The sequence below is a fragment of the Penicillium brevicompactum genome, assembly GCF_028827555.1.
Source record: "Penicillium brevicompactum strain IBT 35665 chromosome Unknown utg000005l_segment0_segment0, whole genome shotgun sequence".
Taxonomy (NCBI): domain Eukaryota; kingdom Fungi; phylum Ascomycota; class Eurotiomycetes; order Eurotiales; family Aspergillaceae; genus Penicillium; species Penicillium brevicompactum.
In genome coordinates this window covers 4516046-4533127 of record NW_026623208.1, presented here as the reverse complement: position 1 = coordinate 4533127, position 17082 = coordinate 4516046, and the positions used below count along the sequence as shown (strand labels likewise).

General features: G+C 51.3%; 2 protein-coding genes across 2 annotated transcripts; both read left to right on the top strand.

The window, feature by feature from the left end:
• Positions 1 to 1032: 1032 nt before the first annotated feature.
• On the top strand, positions 1033 to 3759 carry N7506_007577 (protein phosphatase 2A regulatory subunit RTS1; the record flags this gene model as incomplete). The annotated part of the gene is made up of 10 exons (XM_056956870.1): positions 1033 to 1056; positions 1187 to 1462; positions 1528 to 1537; positions 1601 to 2199; positions 2253 to 2606; positions 2662 to 2832; positions 2894 to 3021; positions 3078 to 3197; positions 3235 to 3415; positions 3553 to 3759. The coding sequence occupies 10 exons, from the start codon at positions 1033 to 1035 to the stop codon at positions 3757 to 3759; spliced, it is 2070 nt and encodes a 689-aa protein (XP_056811204.1).
• Positions 3760 to 4999: 1240 nt separating this feature from the next.
• On the top strand, positions 5000 to 16743 carry N7506_007576 (histone acetyltransferase TRA1; the record flags this gene model as incomplete). Its single annotated transcript, XM_056956869.1, has 4 exons — positions 5000 to 5051; positions 5120 to 5277; positions 5356 to 16011; positions 16060 to 16743. The coding sequence occupies 4 exons, from the start codon at positions 5000 to 5002 to the stop codon at positions 16741 to 16743; spliced, it is 11550 nt and encodes a 3849-aa protein (XP_056811203.1).
• Positions 16744 to 17082: the final 339 nt, after the last annotated feature.

The following is a 17082-nucleotide window of genomic DNA, read 5'->3' as shown; positions in this document are numbered from 1 at the left end:
TCAATCGTGGCTAGTGTTGCATCTCAACGAGGTCTTCTGATGACAATTGCATCACTTGAGGTATCGCTGTCTACTACAAACCCAAGTGACGTCGTCGGTTCCTGAGAATTTGAATCGCCCCTGTGGTCACGTGTTATCATGACATAAGCACGTTTGAAACAAGCGGCAAAAAGCATACAGAACGATAGGAGAAAGGTGAAATAGTCGAGTAATTCCATAGTTTGGCAGTTTAGCATCAAAAGATTCCGCTCGCATGGAAATGTAGAAGAACTAGTCGCGTACGGATTTGTGGCCCATCACCATCACAGCCAGGAGAACCAGCCCGCCTTTCCCTAACACCTCAACAACAATCCACCTTCCCACCCTCCTCCTCTCTACCAACGCCATCATCGTTATTTGGTCTTGTGCAAATCGCCGACTAGGCGCTCTACTTTATCGAGAATCTGAACCTCGTGCTTTCGCTGTTGGCAGAGAATCGAGTGCCTGTCCACCTGGTGCTCCCAATCCCCCCACTCCCAGCCTGCCACTTAGCGACTCGGAGATCCTCTGGCACCAACCAGCTACCTCCCGGAACACCTACTCTCTCAGTTCACTCCTACCCTCGATTGCTCAATTGTTTCGGTCAAAGCTACGGAGGTACGTTTTGACAGGACATTCGTGTCCTAATGCCTGTATTGGCCCTCACCAACACCGAATCACCTTGCCCCGTGCGCGTGCTGCGACTGCACCCTGTCTCGAGCGTTGGAGGTTGTTGCCATTGAGCCTCACCCCCCATCTGAGCATCGCAGAGTCTGGTATTCTGCACCGCACCATCTTCCATCTTCAACCTAGTCAATTTACATGCCGCGTGACTCGGACCGCTCACCAGTTCTCCTATTAGGTCGACCCAAACAATTTCCCCCTCTCGTGGTTATTCCGAGCGATCGTCTCCGCTGTCTCCCCTCGAATCGCTCTGGCTAGAGTGCGGCGCTTGGCTGTACTGGAACCTACAACACTAGCCGAGTACATGTGGCTATCTAAATAGTCGTCAAAATGAAGGGTTTCAGACAGAGAGTGGTGAGTTCCCCATACCCTTCGGTCTATCTCACCGCACGACCATTTCCGCACACCGTTCATTTTCATCGTGCAGGTGGTGATCCCTTTACTCATCTTGAACTCATGCTAATCTGAACCGCTTCGAATATAGCATGATCAGCTGTCGCGGGCGAAAGACAACAAGTCATCGAAAAAGAAGGACTCCAACTCCGCTTCCCAGAACCAAGCGTCTCTTGGCGTCTCCAACGCACAGCAATCTACCTCTCCTAGCCAAGGCACACCTACATCGTCTACGACCTCACTGAACGACCCGCGCAACAAGTCCCCCGACAATACCTCACCCGCTGGGGCTCCTGCGGGCGGCGCGCCCCACCCTGGCACCCCAGTTCAGCATTACATCCCACAAGCCGGCGCCGCAGGCCAGCCCGTAAGCAATGGACCGGGAACACCGACTAGACAAGGCCAGCCCCCAGCCCCCAGTGTCATCATCAGTCCAAGCACGGTAAGGCTATCAGTTTCAACAATTGATAAAGACACAGTCACTGACTCTTTCCTGGAATAATAGCATGTTCCTCCCCCGGTGCTGCAGAAACAATGCCCGGTGACCTCGCACCCCCAAGGAAGTCTCACGTCTTCGACCGCCTGCAGACCACACCCAAGGACATGTCGGAAGGCATCCGGACGCCCAAGCGCCAGCACTCTTCACGGTTTGACATCTCCGATCAGCGCCAAAGAGAGTTGGAGAAGCTTCCAGGCTTCCACGAAGTCCCTCCTAACCGGCGCCAGGACTTGTTCATGCAAAAGATCGACCAGTGCAATATCATCTTTGACTTCAACGACCCAACGGCCGACATGAAGTCCAAGGAGATCAAGCGCCTGGCATTGCACGAGCTTCTGGACTATGTTGCCAACAACAGGTCCGTTATCACAGAGCCCATGTACCCTCGGGTGGTAGAGATGTTTGCCAAGAACCTGTTTCGTCCCATCCCCCCACCTCTGACTCCCCAGGGTGAAGCATTTGACCCGGAGGAAGACGAGCCTGTTTTGGAGGTCGCTTGGCCCCACATTCAGGTTGTATATGAGTTCTTCTTGAGGTTCATCGAAAGCCAGGACTTCAACACAAACATCGCGAAGGGTTACATCGATCATCAATTTGTTCTTTCGGTATGTCTTGGTATCTTCATTTCACAAGCGATGCAAGCTAATGATACATCTAGCTGTTGGATCTCTTCGATTCGGAAGATCCCCGGGAACGTGATTTCCTCAAGACGACTCTGCATCGCATTTATGGCAAATTCTTAAACCTGAGATCTTATATCCGCCGATCTATCAACAACGTTTTCTTCCAATTCATGTATGAAACGGAGAGACACAACGGAATTGCCGAATTACTCGAGATTTTGGGCTCCATCATCAACGGTTTCGCTTTGCCCCTAAAGGAGGAACATAAGCTCTTCTTGACCCGAGTACTTCTCCCTATGCACAAGGTCAAGAGTCTCAGCATGTACCACCCACAATTGGCATACTGTATCGTGCAATTCTTGGAGAAGGACTCGACACTTACTGAAGATGTAGGTTCTTCAATCAAATCATTTCACTCAGATGCATCCGCTAACCATAACCCAGGTCGTTCTTGGCTTGCTGCGCTTCTGGCCCAAAACCAACAGCACCAAAGAAGTCATGTATCTTAATGAGGTCGAAGACATCTTCGAGGTCATGGACCCTGGCGAGTTCGCTAAGGTGCAGGAGCCCTTGTTCAACCAGTTGGCCAAGTCTGTTGCCAGCCCCCATTTCCAGGTGTGTGCTTCTTGCGTTTCCCCCACTGAGACACCTCTCTAATTCAATGTTCGACATGCAGGTCGCCGAACGGGCATTGTACTTCTGGAACAATGAGTATTTCTGCAATCTCGTCAGCGACAACGTGGAAACAATTCTCCCCATCATGTTTGCTCCTCTCTACGAGAACTCCAAGGGGCACTGGAACCGGTATGCCCATGGAAATGTTCTCGAATCACAAGTAACAGAATACTGACGCCTTGTAGAACGATCCACAGCATGGTGTACAACGCCATGAAGATGTTCATGGAAATTAATCCTCAACTATTTGATGAATGCTCACACGAATTCACCGAGCACCAGAACAGTGCCGACCAGCGCGAAAAGTCCCGCTCGGACCGCTGGGACATTATCGAGCAACAGGCCAAAGACCGAAAGAACGGCATTCCTCCACCCCCGCCCCCCCGCTCTCGACGTGCCCGAGCCCATTGACGAGGTTGAGGCTATGACCCACGAGAGTCAAAAGCGACTGAACACATTGAAGTTGCAGGAGGAACCTGACGAGTCAAAGGACCGACCCAGCAGGGAAGGAACCCCCAACTCGGTAAGTAACGTGCATCTCTGATCCGCCGCTTTGCTGCCCAGATTCATGCATTCCTATGCGCACTACCCTATCGTCTGGCTCTGTCGCCCTTGATTTTTTGTCTTTTGCTAAGAGACCACGTCCACCCCTATAGCCAGCGTGATTCTAATGTGAGAACGTCCGTTTGCTCCAGACACGACGCCGAGGCTCTATTCGCAACAGTGGTCGGAGACGACGAAGCGGAAGCGGCAGTGAAGTTCGCCCGCGACGACGATCGGTCGGCAGTGGTACCAGCGCGACCAATGTACAGATTTTGCATCGTAGCAATTCTACAAAATAATGTCTCGGAGGGAATGGACTGCTGATGGATATGTGTTCCCATTTTTCTTGCAACGGCATAGCGACTCCGGACAACGATTTCATCTTGTCCTTTGATTTTCGGCAGTACTCGCCTGGATTGATGCCCCCAAACTGTGCCTGTCCCCCTTTCCCCTTCTTCTCTTTTGTGTACATGGATTTTTTGATATTTTCCTTTCTGTGACCGGGTCTCTGGGTTTTCGTCCGCGTGGACATCCTTGGAGCCAGTCTTAGAACCGTGTTCGGGTATGGAAAACGGGTGCGATTGGCGTTTCCATCCATCGACGATGTCGGTGGCTGTCTATGTGTTGTCTTCTTTCTGTCTTCTTCCATTATTTTAGACCAATTCTAGGATAGGTATGACATTGCCTTGGAATCTGATTGGTGCCTCTGTAGATCTATTCTTGCTATGAACAAGTGTTTTGAGAGTAGAGTTTATATATACATTACTTAATGCAGAATTTGTCTGTTTGTCTTTTCGATATGTACAGAATACCTGCCAATAACTGAACAACTACCTAGGTAACTTTCGAAGTAGTTCAGATTGTATAGCAGGATACATATGTCGCAGTATCCAAGTACACACGGCCTTGGAATGTGGATGTATACAATGTAGCTGTGACACATGACCAGGTTGACTAATTCGAAAATTGTACTCATTCATTTCGAATACACCAATACATACTACTGATGGAACATAATACTTTGCGGCCCCTAGCAAGGGCACAAGACATATCAACGAGGTCAAGGAAGTTGTAGTGCAGGGCTGGAAGGGGCTCGGAGCCGGATCAACCGTCCCCGAAAAATTGCCTAAAGCAGACTAGTGTTTCTTTCGGGGTCTCTGCGATAGCCCGCGTCTTCTGTTCTGCTCTCGTGAATATCGCGCGCATTCATTACCTTTAAAACCCTCCTCCATCAACTGCGCTTCTCCTTCCCCGCGGGGTAATTCAATCCATTCTTTTGCTGTCCAACCTTCCTTTTACTAAATGGACTAGGCAACCTTTTTTCTCCCTGGAAACTCAATGACTTGATGATTCCCTTCCTTTTACCTCTTCCGTCTCCGATCTTTTCGCATATCGATCGAGTCCACACAGCTCCCGTGCTACCACAACACAACACATGAGAGGCCAATTTCCCCCCGGGATTACTGCGCACATTCCGCCTTTTTCAGGCGGCCTTCCGGCCTGGCCATAATTTCTCTTAATCGCCATTGAGAGGCTAGCCCTTTCGCCGGGTGCGATCGCTACCATGGAGCGAAACATAGATATCTATGCCGCCAAGCTCGGCGACGAAAAGTTGGGTACGTCAGAATGACCGCTATAAAATTTACTATTGCCTTGTCACCATGCTGACGGCATCGCGATACAGATATCAAAGTCCGAGCCAACGTTGCTACCGAATTACGAGACACAATTGAACCATTATGCGCTGGTGCAAACTACCCCATCTTTTTATCGAAGCTATGGCCGGTATTCAAAACCGTTTTGAAGGGAGATCCGGTGTTCTTCAGCATGTCCTATGAACAAGTGAGATCTATACCGTTTCAAGGGCCACCTTGGTATCCGCAAAGGTTAGTTATACTCGCTAACAAGCTTCTTCGCTAGAAACTTCGAAACTGCATCCTCGAGACACTCCACCGATTACCGATGGGCTCACCCGATGTCGAGCCTTACGCTGTGGATATGGTCGACCTGCTGATGGACCTTGTGAGGATCGAAAACGAAGACAACGCGGTGCTTTGTATGAAGACGATCATGGATTTGGAGAGGAATCAAGCCAAGGCCACAGCACTCCGGGTCCAAACCTTCCTTGAGCTGATTCAAGAGATGTTCCAGACCATGGAACAAGTGGTCCGAGACACTTTTGACACTCCAAACCAAGCCACACCATCGGGCATGCCATCAACGCCGAACGCAACAGCACAGAACTTCCAGTCTCCTCGACCGAGCTCGCCCGCAACCTCAGTATCAGATCTTGGACCAGAGCAGCAGTCAAGCAATGTCCTTTTGAAGGGCATGCAGTCTTTCAAAGTTCTCGCAGAGTGCCCGATTATCGTCGTTTCAATTTTCCAAACACACCGCGCCTCAGTCTCAGCCAACGTGAAGCTTTTTGTACCGCTCATCAAGACCATTTTGTTGCTTCAAGCGAAGCCACAAGAAAAAGCACACTCAGAAGCTGCCGCACAGGGTACGATATTTACGGGAGTTTGCAAGGAGATCAAGAACCGCGCTGCGTTCGGCGAGTTCATCACAGCGCAAGTTAAGACGATGAGCTTTTTGGCATACTTGCTCCGTCTGTATGCCCACCAGCTTCAGGATTTCCTACCTACCCTTCCAGCTGTCGTTGTGCGCCTTCTCCAAGATTGCCCACGAGAGAAGTCGGGAGCTAGGAAAGAATTGCTGGTGGCTATTCGCCACATCATCAACTTCAACTACCGCAAGATCTTCCTTGAGAAAATCGATGAGCTTTTGGACGAGCGAACTCTCATTGGAGATGGTCTGACTGTCTATGAGACCATGCGACCTCTAGCCTACAGCATGCTAGCCGATCTGATCCACCATGTTCGTGATCATTTGAGTCGTGACCAGATTCGCAGGACAGTTGAGGTGTACACGAAAAACCTCCATGATGACTTCCCTGGCACTAGCTTCCAAACGATGAGTGCTAAACTACTTCTGAACATGGCAGAGAACATCTCCAAATTGGAAGACAAACGTGAGGCGCGGTACTTCCTAATAATGATCTTAGATGCAATCGGTGACAAGTTCGCATCAATGAACCACCAGTTCAAGAACGCTGTGAAAGTTTCTAAGGCCTACAAAGATTTCCGCAAAGATACCGAACCCTGCCCCGAGAGCTACCTCGCCGAAAAAGACCAACCACCTGACTGGGATGAGATCGACATTTTCTCGGCTTCGCCCATCAAGACCTCTAGTCCACGTGATCGCGGCGGTGATCCAGTTTCGGACAACATTTTCCTCTTCAGGAACTTGATTAATGGGTTGAAGAACATCTTCCGCCAATTGAAGAATTGTAACCCAGATGACGTCCAGATCGACCCGAGTAACGTCCCTGTCAACTGGTCCGAGGTATCATATGGCTACAATGCAGAGGAGGTTAGTGTCATCAAGAAGCTCTTCCACGAGGGAGCTCGTGTGTTCCGCTATTATGGCGTTGATCAGAGCCCTCCTGAGATGAACTACGCCTCTCCATTTGATTTCCTTGCAAGTCAGTACACTGCACCGATGACACGGGAGGAGAAGGAGCTTCTGGAAAGCTTCGGCACTGTCTTCCACTGCATTGATACCGCGACATTCCACGAAGTTTTCCACTCCGAAATCCCCTACCTTCACGAGTTGATGTTCGAACATGGGGCTTTGCTCCACCTGCCCCAATTCTTCCTGGCTAGCGAGGCCACATCCCCCGCATTCTCGGGCATGGTTCTGCAGTACTTGATGGAGCGTATTGATGAGGTCGGGACCTCTGATATGACAAAGGCCAAGATTCTTTTGAGAATGTTCAAGCTTTCCTTCATGGCGGTGACTTTGTTCTCTGTGCAGAACGAGCAGGTTCTCCACCCTCATGTGACCAAGATCGTGACCAAGTGTATTGAGCTCTCGGTTACCGCCGAGGAGCCGATGAATTACTTCCTTCTTCTCCGTTCTCTGTTCCGAAGCATTGGAGGGGGACGGTTTGAGCTCTTATACAAGGAAATTCTCCCCCTCTTGGAGATGCTGCTTGAGACATTTAACAACTTGCTGCTCGCAGCTCGTAAGCCACAGGAGCGGGATCTCTATGTGGAGCTTACCTTGACTGTTCCCGCTCGATTGAGCCATCTTCTTCCTCATCTCAGCTACCTGATGCGACCAATAGTGGTGGCATTGCGTGCGGACTCTGACCTGGTCGGCCAGGGTCTTCGCACCCTCGAACTCTGCGTGGACAACCTCACAGCTGATTACCTCGATCCGATCATGGCTCCCATAATGGACGAGCTCATGACTGCCCTTTGGGATCACCTTCGCCCTCACCCTTACAACCACTTCCACGCCCACACCACCATGCGCATCCTGGGCAAGCTGGGTGGACGGAACCGCAAGTTCCTCAACCATCCACCTGAGCTGTCATTCCAGCAATTCTCAGATGACAATCCTAGCTTTGATATCAGGCTGATTGGCCCGAACGAGAAGCGGCCTTTCCCTGTTGACATCGGTATTGACCTCGCTGCGGGTAAGCTAATGGAAGTCCCGAAGACGGATTCGGCCAAAGCCTCGGACATCTATTATAAACAGCAGGCATATCGTATGCTCAGCTCTCACCTCAAGCTTCAAATCGGCTATGACTCTATTCCTGATGATTTGGCTACATCGATCAGGCTTCATGCCAACGATCTCTTCGAGAATAAGCCTAGTGCCATGGCTGATATCCTGGACAAGTCCGAGAGGTCTGCCTCCATCCCAAAGAAGATCGCGCAAGAAGCAACTGTCAAGAAGCTTATCAAGGCTTGTATCTTCGCCACCACGATCCCAGAGCTTGAGCAGACGGCCAAGGCTTTCGTGGCTGACGTTTGCAAGCACTTCACCCTCGTAGAGGTTGGTCGTGCCCTGGCCCAATTCCGCCACGGCCGCAAGGCTTTCGACGTTGCCAGCGGTGAGGGTCCCGTGTACCTTGACTCTAAGATTCTTGCCGAAGCGTTGGTTGAATGTCTCGCATCCGATGAGATCCATGTCCGTGAGGCTGCGGAACAGTCAATGGTTGTTGTGAAGGATGCTGCTGGTGTTATCTTCGGATCCCCAGAGAAGGCCGCCAAGCTCCCATTCTTCCAACACCTGGGCCGTGTCTTCTGTCACAGTTGCTATAGTGAAGAGTGGTTTACAAAGGCAGGCGGAAGCCTAGGAATCAACTTGCTCGCGACCAAGCTGGACTTGGGAGAATCGTGGCTGTATGAGCGACACGTCGAATTCTGTCGCTCGTTGATGTATGTGATCAAGGACACACCATTGGATCTTCCAGCTGCTACGCGCATCCAGTCACAGGAGACCATGATCTTGATTCTGCAGAAATGTGGCAAGCTCATTCCCAAGGACGATTTGAAGAACGAAAAGACTCGTCTGTATGCCCTCTGTGGTTTGCTCGTTTACGAGTTGGGTCACATGAACAAGCATGTTCGCGAGACGGCCCGCCGTTGCTTCACCACTTTGAAGGAAGTACTTGGCTGTGAGGTCCATGAATTGATCTTGCCTGTCAGAGATCGACTCTTGCAGTCGATTTTCAACAAGCCCCTGCGTGCGCTGCCTTTCGCAACCCAAATTGGCTTCATCGATGCCATCACCTACTGTCTGAGCCTTCACAATGAGATCGTCACTTTCAACGAGCCTCTCAACCGTTTGATGCTGGAATCACTTGCGCTAGCTGATGCCGATGATGAATCTCTCGCCTCCAAGCCCAACGAGTTCAAGAATGCCGATATGATCGTCAACCTGCGTGTTGCTTGTCTTCGTCTCTTATCGATGGCAATGAGTTTCTCCGAGTTTGCCAACACCCCACAGAACACAAGCAGGGCCCGCATTATCTCTGTTTTCTTCAAATCCCTCTACTCTCGCTCGCAAGAAGTCATCGAAGCTGCCAATGCTGGCCTTCGGGATGTTCTCACTCAGACCAACAAGCTTCCAAAGGACCTATTGCAAAATGGCCTACGTCCGATTCTGATGAACCTCCAAGACCCAAAGCGCCTCAGTGTTGCTGGTTTGGATGGCCTTGCTCGTCTGTTGACCTTGCTCACGAATTATTTCAAGGTTGAGATTGGCGCACGCTTACTCGACCACATGAAGGTCATTGCAGATGACTCTGTACTACAGAAGGTTTCATTCAGTCTCGTTGAGCAGAATCCATCTATGAAGATAGTCGCCGCCATCTTTAATATCTTCCATCTCCTCCCCCCAGCTGCGACTTCATTCATGGAGAACCTTGTCAACAAGGTGCTTGATCTCGAGACAAAGCTTCGCCGTACCTCCCACAGCCCTTTCCGAAAGCCACTTGTGAAATACCTGAACAGATACCCAAAGGAGAGTATTGCATTCTTCTTCGCGCGGTTCAAGGACGAGCGGTATGGACGCTTCTTCGCCCAAATGATGGCAGATCCTGAGAGCGAGGCATTGCGAAACGCTCTCGTGGCTGATGTTGAGGGATTCTCTACTGCGGCATTTGGTCAAGACACTAGCGACGGCAAGAACACTGCTGCTATCAACGGAGTCTATCTAGCACACTCTCTATGCTCGTACAGCTCAACCAAGCGCTGGTTGGTCTCGAACGCAGACATGAGAATGAAGCTTTTGACTTCCGGTAGAGAGTTGGAAAGGAAGCTCCGAGGTGATAGTCTGCCCGCCGATGAGCGACTCCGAGTGGAACAGGCGGAAGATCAATTGATGGATATCTTCACTATGTACTTGGCCGAGTCCACGCATGACCTAGACTTCCTCTTTGAGGTCATTGATGGACTCTCCGCTGATGAGTTGAAGCGTACATTGGCGCTTCCCAAGTTCATCTACAAGAGCATTATCTCCAACGAGTCTATCGACTACCGCCGCTCTGTGATCATGCGCTGTCTTGATCTCTACGGCCAGAAGAGTTGTCCTCAGAAGACTAAGACCTACGCTTTCCGTCATTTGGTGAACCCAATCTTCGCCATGGATGTTCAAGTCAATTGGAACAGCCCTCCGAACACCCCTAAGCTCATGGACAAGAGCATGACTGAATCGATTCAGAGTCGTCTATGGAAGCCTCAACTTGCAGATCTGAGCGAGGAGTCCAACCAGGCGGGCGTCGACCACTCGCGAATGGAGTTACTTCAGCTGTCTGCGTTGTTGATCAAGTACCACTCTCAAACGGTGCAGGATTCTCGCAAGGATATCATCAAGTTCGCCTGGAACTACATTCGCCTTGAGGACATCATCAACAAGTACGGTGCATACGTCCTGATCAGCTACTTCATCGCACACTACGAGACACCCTTCAAGATTGTGATACAGGTCTATGTTGCTTTACTCAGAGCTCACCAGAACGAGGGTAGAGCGCTTGTGACCCAGGCCCTTGATGTTCTTGCTCCCGTTCTTCCCACACGGACCGTGAACAGCTCAGCCCAAGACGCAAGGTACCCGCTGTGGGCTAAATGGCCTCGTCGCATCTTGGCCGAGGAGACTGCCAACTTGCAGCAGGTCATGAGTATCTTCCAATTCTTGGTTCGCCAGCCTGATTTGTTCTACGAGTCAAGAGAACACTTCGTCCCTCTCATCGTTCCATCATTGGTCAAGATAACTGGTCCGCCAAATACCTCAAATGACAGCAAAAAGCTCGCACTCAACTTGATCAGTTTGATTTGGCATTGGGAGGAGAAGCGCGCGCAGAACGCAGAGTCTCACTCCCTGACTCATGGATCCTCCGAGTCACCAGTTGCGAGAAAGCGCAAGTTGGAAGAGGCCCAGGAGCCGTCACCATCTCCTGCCCTCGGACCCCCAAGCAGCCGTGAACGTTCCGAATACACTGTGCCCACGGATTTGCGCGCGGCACTGGTCAAGTACCTTATTACTTTCATCACGACCATTCCCGAACGCTTCCTAGTTCCAGCTGCTGAGATCCGTCAAATGCCAACGAACAAGCAACAGAACCCTGTGCCCACAGGAGAAATGATCAACAAGGCCATCAACTTGCTCCGCAGTCTCCTTTCTCCCGAGTACTGGGGCGATCTTGATATCGATCTCTACCAAAAGGTGACGGAGCCTATCTTGGTGGGCGAAAAGGGCGACAAGCCCGAGGACAAGATCACGTACATGGTCAACACGCTACAGGTCCTGCGAGTTCTCATTGGAACCAAGCCAAACGAGTGGGTGGCTGCTCGTCTCCCATCCATCCAGAAGCTCCTCGAGAAGCCATTGAAATCGGACAACCCAGAAATTCAAGACTGTCTTCATGGCCTTGAGGACGATACAGACATGGCACACAAGCTTCCCCCTCCCATCCGCCATGTCCTTGAAGCGATTCCCGATGAACAGCCCGACGACGAAGATGCCATGGACACTGAAGGTACGCCTTCTGAGTTCGGCTCGTATCTGTCTGCCATCGCCAACGAGACTCTTTCGGCGAACAACTACGTTTCAAGCTTGAACATCCTGTGGACTCTTTCCAAGATCAAGCCGGCTGAGATTGATGCGCACATCCCCGCCGTGATGAAGGCCTTCTCCACAAAATTGGCAAAGGAGCATGTCGCTGCGTCCACTCAAAACGTTGCGCAGGCTCAGAATGGGGCAAAGCCGGCCGAAGGTGGGGCCACGCCCCCTGTCACAGACCAACAAGAGTTTGAACTGGGCGTCGACCTCATTCTCAAGACAATTGAACTGATCTCCGTTCGCATGTCTCATCTTGGAGACCAACGGCGTCCGTTCCTTAGCGTCCTTGCTCAAATTGTTGAGCGTTCGCAGAACGTCGAACTTTGCAGCAAGATTCTTGGTATGGCCGAGTCCTGGGTGTTCCACTCCACTGAGTCTTGGCCCACCCTGAAGGAGAAGACAGCTGTTCTCCACAAAATGTTGCTTTTCGAGTCTCGGCCCGATCAGACAATGCTGAAGAAGTTCCTTGACCTCGTGATCCGTATCTACGAGGATTCGAAGATCACTCGAACCGAGCTGACAGTTCGCTTGGAACATGCTTTCCTGATTGGCGCAAGAGCCCAGGATGTGGAAATGCGCAATAGGTTCATGCAAATCTTCGACCGCAGTTTGACCCGTCTCGCTAGCTCTCGTCTCAGTTATGTCCTCACCTGTCAGAACTGGGACACTCTGGCCGACTCGTTCTGGCTGGCTCAGGCGTCCCATCTGGTGCTTGGATGTGTTGACATGAACACCACCGCTCGCTTACACCATGAGGATTTCACCTTGTTCCCGGTATCATTCCTCTTTGGCACTGGAGATAAGGACCCCAGGAAGGCGGATATCATGGTCGACAACCAGCTCGAGGCATTTGTCACTGAGCGAAGACGATTCATGTCTGACGTTGGCGACGTGAGAGTTCGTGATTTGATTGAGCCTCTGTGTCAGCTCCAGCATACCGACTCCAACGTTGCGTACAAGCTGTGGACCACTATATTCCCCCTCTTCTGGTCCACACTTTCAAAGGAGGATTGCATCGACTTGGAGAAGGACATGGTCACTTTACTTACTCGAGAGTACCACCACAGACAATTGGACAAGAGGCCCAACGTTGTACAAGCACTCCTGGAGGGTACCGTACGCGCCAGTCCGCGATTCAAGATTCCTCCGCATGTCATCAAATACCTCAGTCGAACCTATGACGCATGGTACACTGCTGCGACATACCTTGAACAGACTGCCATCGATCCCATTATCGACACGCCCACTGTTCGTGAGAGTAATCTCGATGCCCTTGTCGAGGTCTACGCAGGTCTTCAAGAGGATGACTTCTTCTATGGAACTTGGCGCCGGCGCTGCAAGTTTGTGGAAACCAATGCTGCGCTGTCTTACGAGCAACAAGGAATGTGGGACAAGTCTCAGCAGCTCTACGAGAATGCCCAGATCAAGGCCCGCTCTGGTGCTATGCCATTCTCACAGGGTGAATACTTCGTTTGGGAGGACCATTGGCTGACATGCGCCCAAAAGCTCCAGCAATGGGACATTCTGAGCGATTTCGCCAAACACGAGAATCTGAACGACCTTTTGTTGGAGGCTGCTTGGAGAAACATTGAGAACTGGCAGAGTGAGGGTAACCGAGAACAGCTCGAGTCATTGATCAAGTCCGTGTCCGATGCTCCTACACCAAGACGCACGTTCTTCCAGGCCTTCATGGCTCTGCTCCAATACCACACGAAGAAAGACAACATTCAGGACTTCAACAGTGTCTGCGACGAGTCTATCCAGCTCTCTATCCGCAAATGGCTACAGCTGCCCAAGCGCATTACCAATGCCCATATTCCCATTCTGCAGCACTTCCAACTCTTGGTCGAGTTGCACGATGCTAGTCACATCTGCGGCAGCTTGGCTCAGACAAACGAACGTAACTTGGATACCAAGTCTGCGGAGCTCAAGTTGCTGCTCGGCACATGGAGAGACCGTTTGCCCAATCTCTGGGATGATATCAACACCTGGCAAGACCTTGTCACTTGGCGTCAACACATCTTCCAGCTCATCAACGGCACTTACCTCAGTCTCTTGCCTCCACAGACAAACAATGTGGCCAGCAACTCTTACGCCTACCGTGGATATCATGAGACAGCTTGGATCATCAACCGCTTCGCTCATGTCGCTCGCAAACACCAGATGCCAGAAGTTTGTATCAACCAGCTCAGCCGTATCTACACCCTTCCGAATATTGAAATTCAGGAGGCGTTCCTCAAGCTTCGCGAACAGGCCAAGTGTCATTACCAGAACCCGAAGGAGCTGAGCGCCGGACTGGACGTGATCAACAACACAAACCTGAATTACTTTGGTCCGCAGCAAAAGGCCGAGTTCTACACGCTCAAGGGCATGTTCCTTGCCAAATTGGACCATGTCAACGAGGCCAACGAGGCGTTTGGTGTTGCGCTGTACTATGACCTGAGACTTGCCAAGGCCTGGTCTGAATGGGGACAATACAGTGACCAGAGATTCAAGGCGGACCCCACTGATTATGAACTTGCTAGTAATGCTGTTAGCTGCTACTTGGAGGCAGCTGGTCTCTATAAGAGCGCGAAGTCGCGCAAGCTTCTTAGCAGAATCCTCTGGCTGCTGAGTCTGGACAACGACGAAGGCAAAATTGCAAGTGCATTCGAGAACTTCAAGGGTGACACTCCCGTGTGGTACTGGATCACCTTCATCCCCCAACTTCTCACCAGTCTGTCTCACCGCGAGGCACGTCTTTGCAAGGCTGTCTTGACCAAGATTGCCAAGCTGTACCCGCAGGCTCTCTTCTTCCTGCTCCGCACAAACAGAGAAGACATGTTGAGCATCAAGAAACAGCATGACCAGAAGCAAGAGAAGTTGAACAGAGCTCGACAGCAGCAACAAGGATCATCGCCAAGTACCAAGACAAACTCTGTCGCCGGTGCTGAAAGCTCTCCTGCCCAGAAGGCTCAAGCCAACGCCTTGGCTGCCAATGCCTCGCCATCCATTGCGGCTGCTGGCTCGCCAGCCACGCATAATCCTGCACTCCCGAACCAGTCTCCCGCCCAGCCTGTTCAAGCATCCCCTCGGCAAGGCCAGGGTCAAAGTCCACAAGCTGGTCAGACTCCAGGTCAAGGCCAACATTTGCAGGTGCCAGGCCAAAACGGAACACCACAGGTCCCTGCCGCGGAGGGCGAAAAGGAAGCGCTCAAGAAGCCTTGGGAGTATTCGGACGAGATCATGTCTGGATTGAAGACAGCTTTCCCCTTGCTTGCTCTCTCCATGGAGACAATGGTCGACCAGATTCACAAGAACTTCAAGTGTCCTCCCGACGAAGATGCTTACCGATTGATCGTCGCTCTTTTGAACGACGGACTGGCTTATGTTGGCCGCATGCCTGCATCGTACGCCACGGACTTCAAGTTGCCTGCCGCCACGGAAGCCAACATCACTCGTTTCGCCGAAACCATTCTTCCCGCGCACATCCGCAAATCGTTCGAGGCAGACTTCGTCACCAAAAAGCCGACTATGAACGAGTACATCCACAAGCTCCGACGCTGGCGTGATAAGTTCGAGGAGAAACTCGACCGTCGACCACAGCAGACCTTCCTTGAAAGCGCCTCGCCCCACTTGAGTGAGTTCCGCTTCCTCAAATTCGATGAGGTCGAGATCCCTGGTCAGTACCTATTACACAAGGACAAGAATCAAGACTTTGTCCGCATCGACCGCTTCCTTCCAGATGTGGACCTGGTACGAGGTATTGGTGTTTGCCACCGCCGCTTGAAGATTCGAGGACACGACGGCAGCGTTCAAGCATTCGCTGTTCAACACCCTGCTGCCCGCCACTGCAGACGGGAGGAGCGTATCCTCCAATTGTTCCGTATCTTCAACGGCTTGCTCGCGAAACGTAAGGAGAGTCGACGCCGCAACCTATACTTCCATCTCCCCTTGATGGTTCCTTTGGCGCCTCACATCCGTCTTGTTCGGGACGATTCCTCATACATCTCTATGCAAGGTATCTACGAGGATTACTGCCGTCGCATGGGCATGAACAAGGATGAACCAGTTCTCTTTACAATGGATAAGATGAGATCGTTGGCAGAGACCAAACAAAATGTGAGTTTTCCAGACGGCTTTCGCACAGACCAAACTAACGATATCCAGCGCACGCCCGACCAGCAGCAGGTTCTTCGTACTGAAATCCTCACGGCGATTCAAGACAAGTGGGTGCCGAACACCGTGGTCTTGGAATACTTCCAACAGACATACCCGAACTTCTCAGACTTCTGGCTATTCCGTCGACAGTTCGCCTACCAGTACGCGGCAATCGCCTTCATGACCTACGTTATGCACATTGGAAACCGTTACCCGAACAAGATCCTGATCTCTCGATCCACCGGAGATATCTGGGGTGCCGAATTGATCCCTACCATCAACCCAGCCAAGGCGTTCTTCTACAACCCGGAACAAGTCCCCTTCCGTTTCACGCCAAACATTCAAACTTTGCTGGGCCCCATTGCCACTGAGGGTGTGTTCGCTTGTGCAATGATGGCTATTGCCCGCTGCCTGACAGAGCCACGCCACGAGTTGGAGCAGCAGCTCAGTGTCTTCGTGCGTGACGAGATGATGTTCTGGGCCACGGCACAACACCGCGGCTCCTTGCCTCCGAACCAGCTTCGTGACCTCGTTTACAACAACAGCGAGATCATTGTCAACCGTGCTGTCAGTCTTGCCAGCCCGCCAGAGGGTAACTTGCCTGCCAACCAGACTACAATCGATCTGGTTTCCAAGGCTGTCAATCCTCAGCACCTGGCTTCGTGTGATGCTTTGTGGATGCCATACCTTTGAGCATGGTGGATTTGCGTGTGTTTCTTCCATGGCCAATTGGCGATGGCATTGCGATATGGCTATTGTGTTTTCTCAAGCGGTGGTTTCGTCACTGGGTCTGCTTTCCAAGCGTGGCGCTAGAGGTGCGCTTTGCTTCATGTTACTATGATTGTGATACCGATTTCTTTCTTGTCTTAATACCTTCTACATTGTTATTCTAGCTGCCGATGATAAATCTTAATATTATTGTTGCTCTCAAGTCCACGTTTATCAATCCTACCCATTACATCCTAAGGAATAAGTCAATGCGAAGCATGCTTCTAATCAATCGTACCACGACGTACTCCGTATATGCGTGAT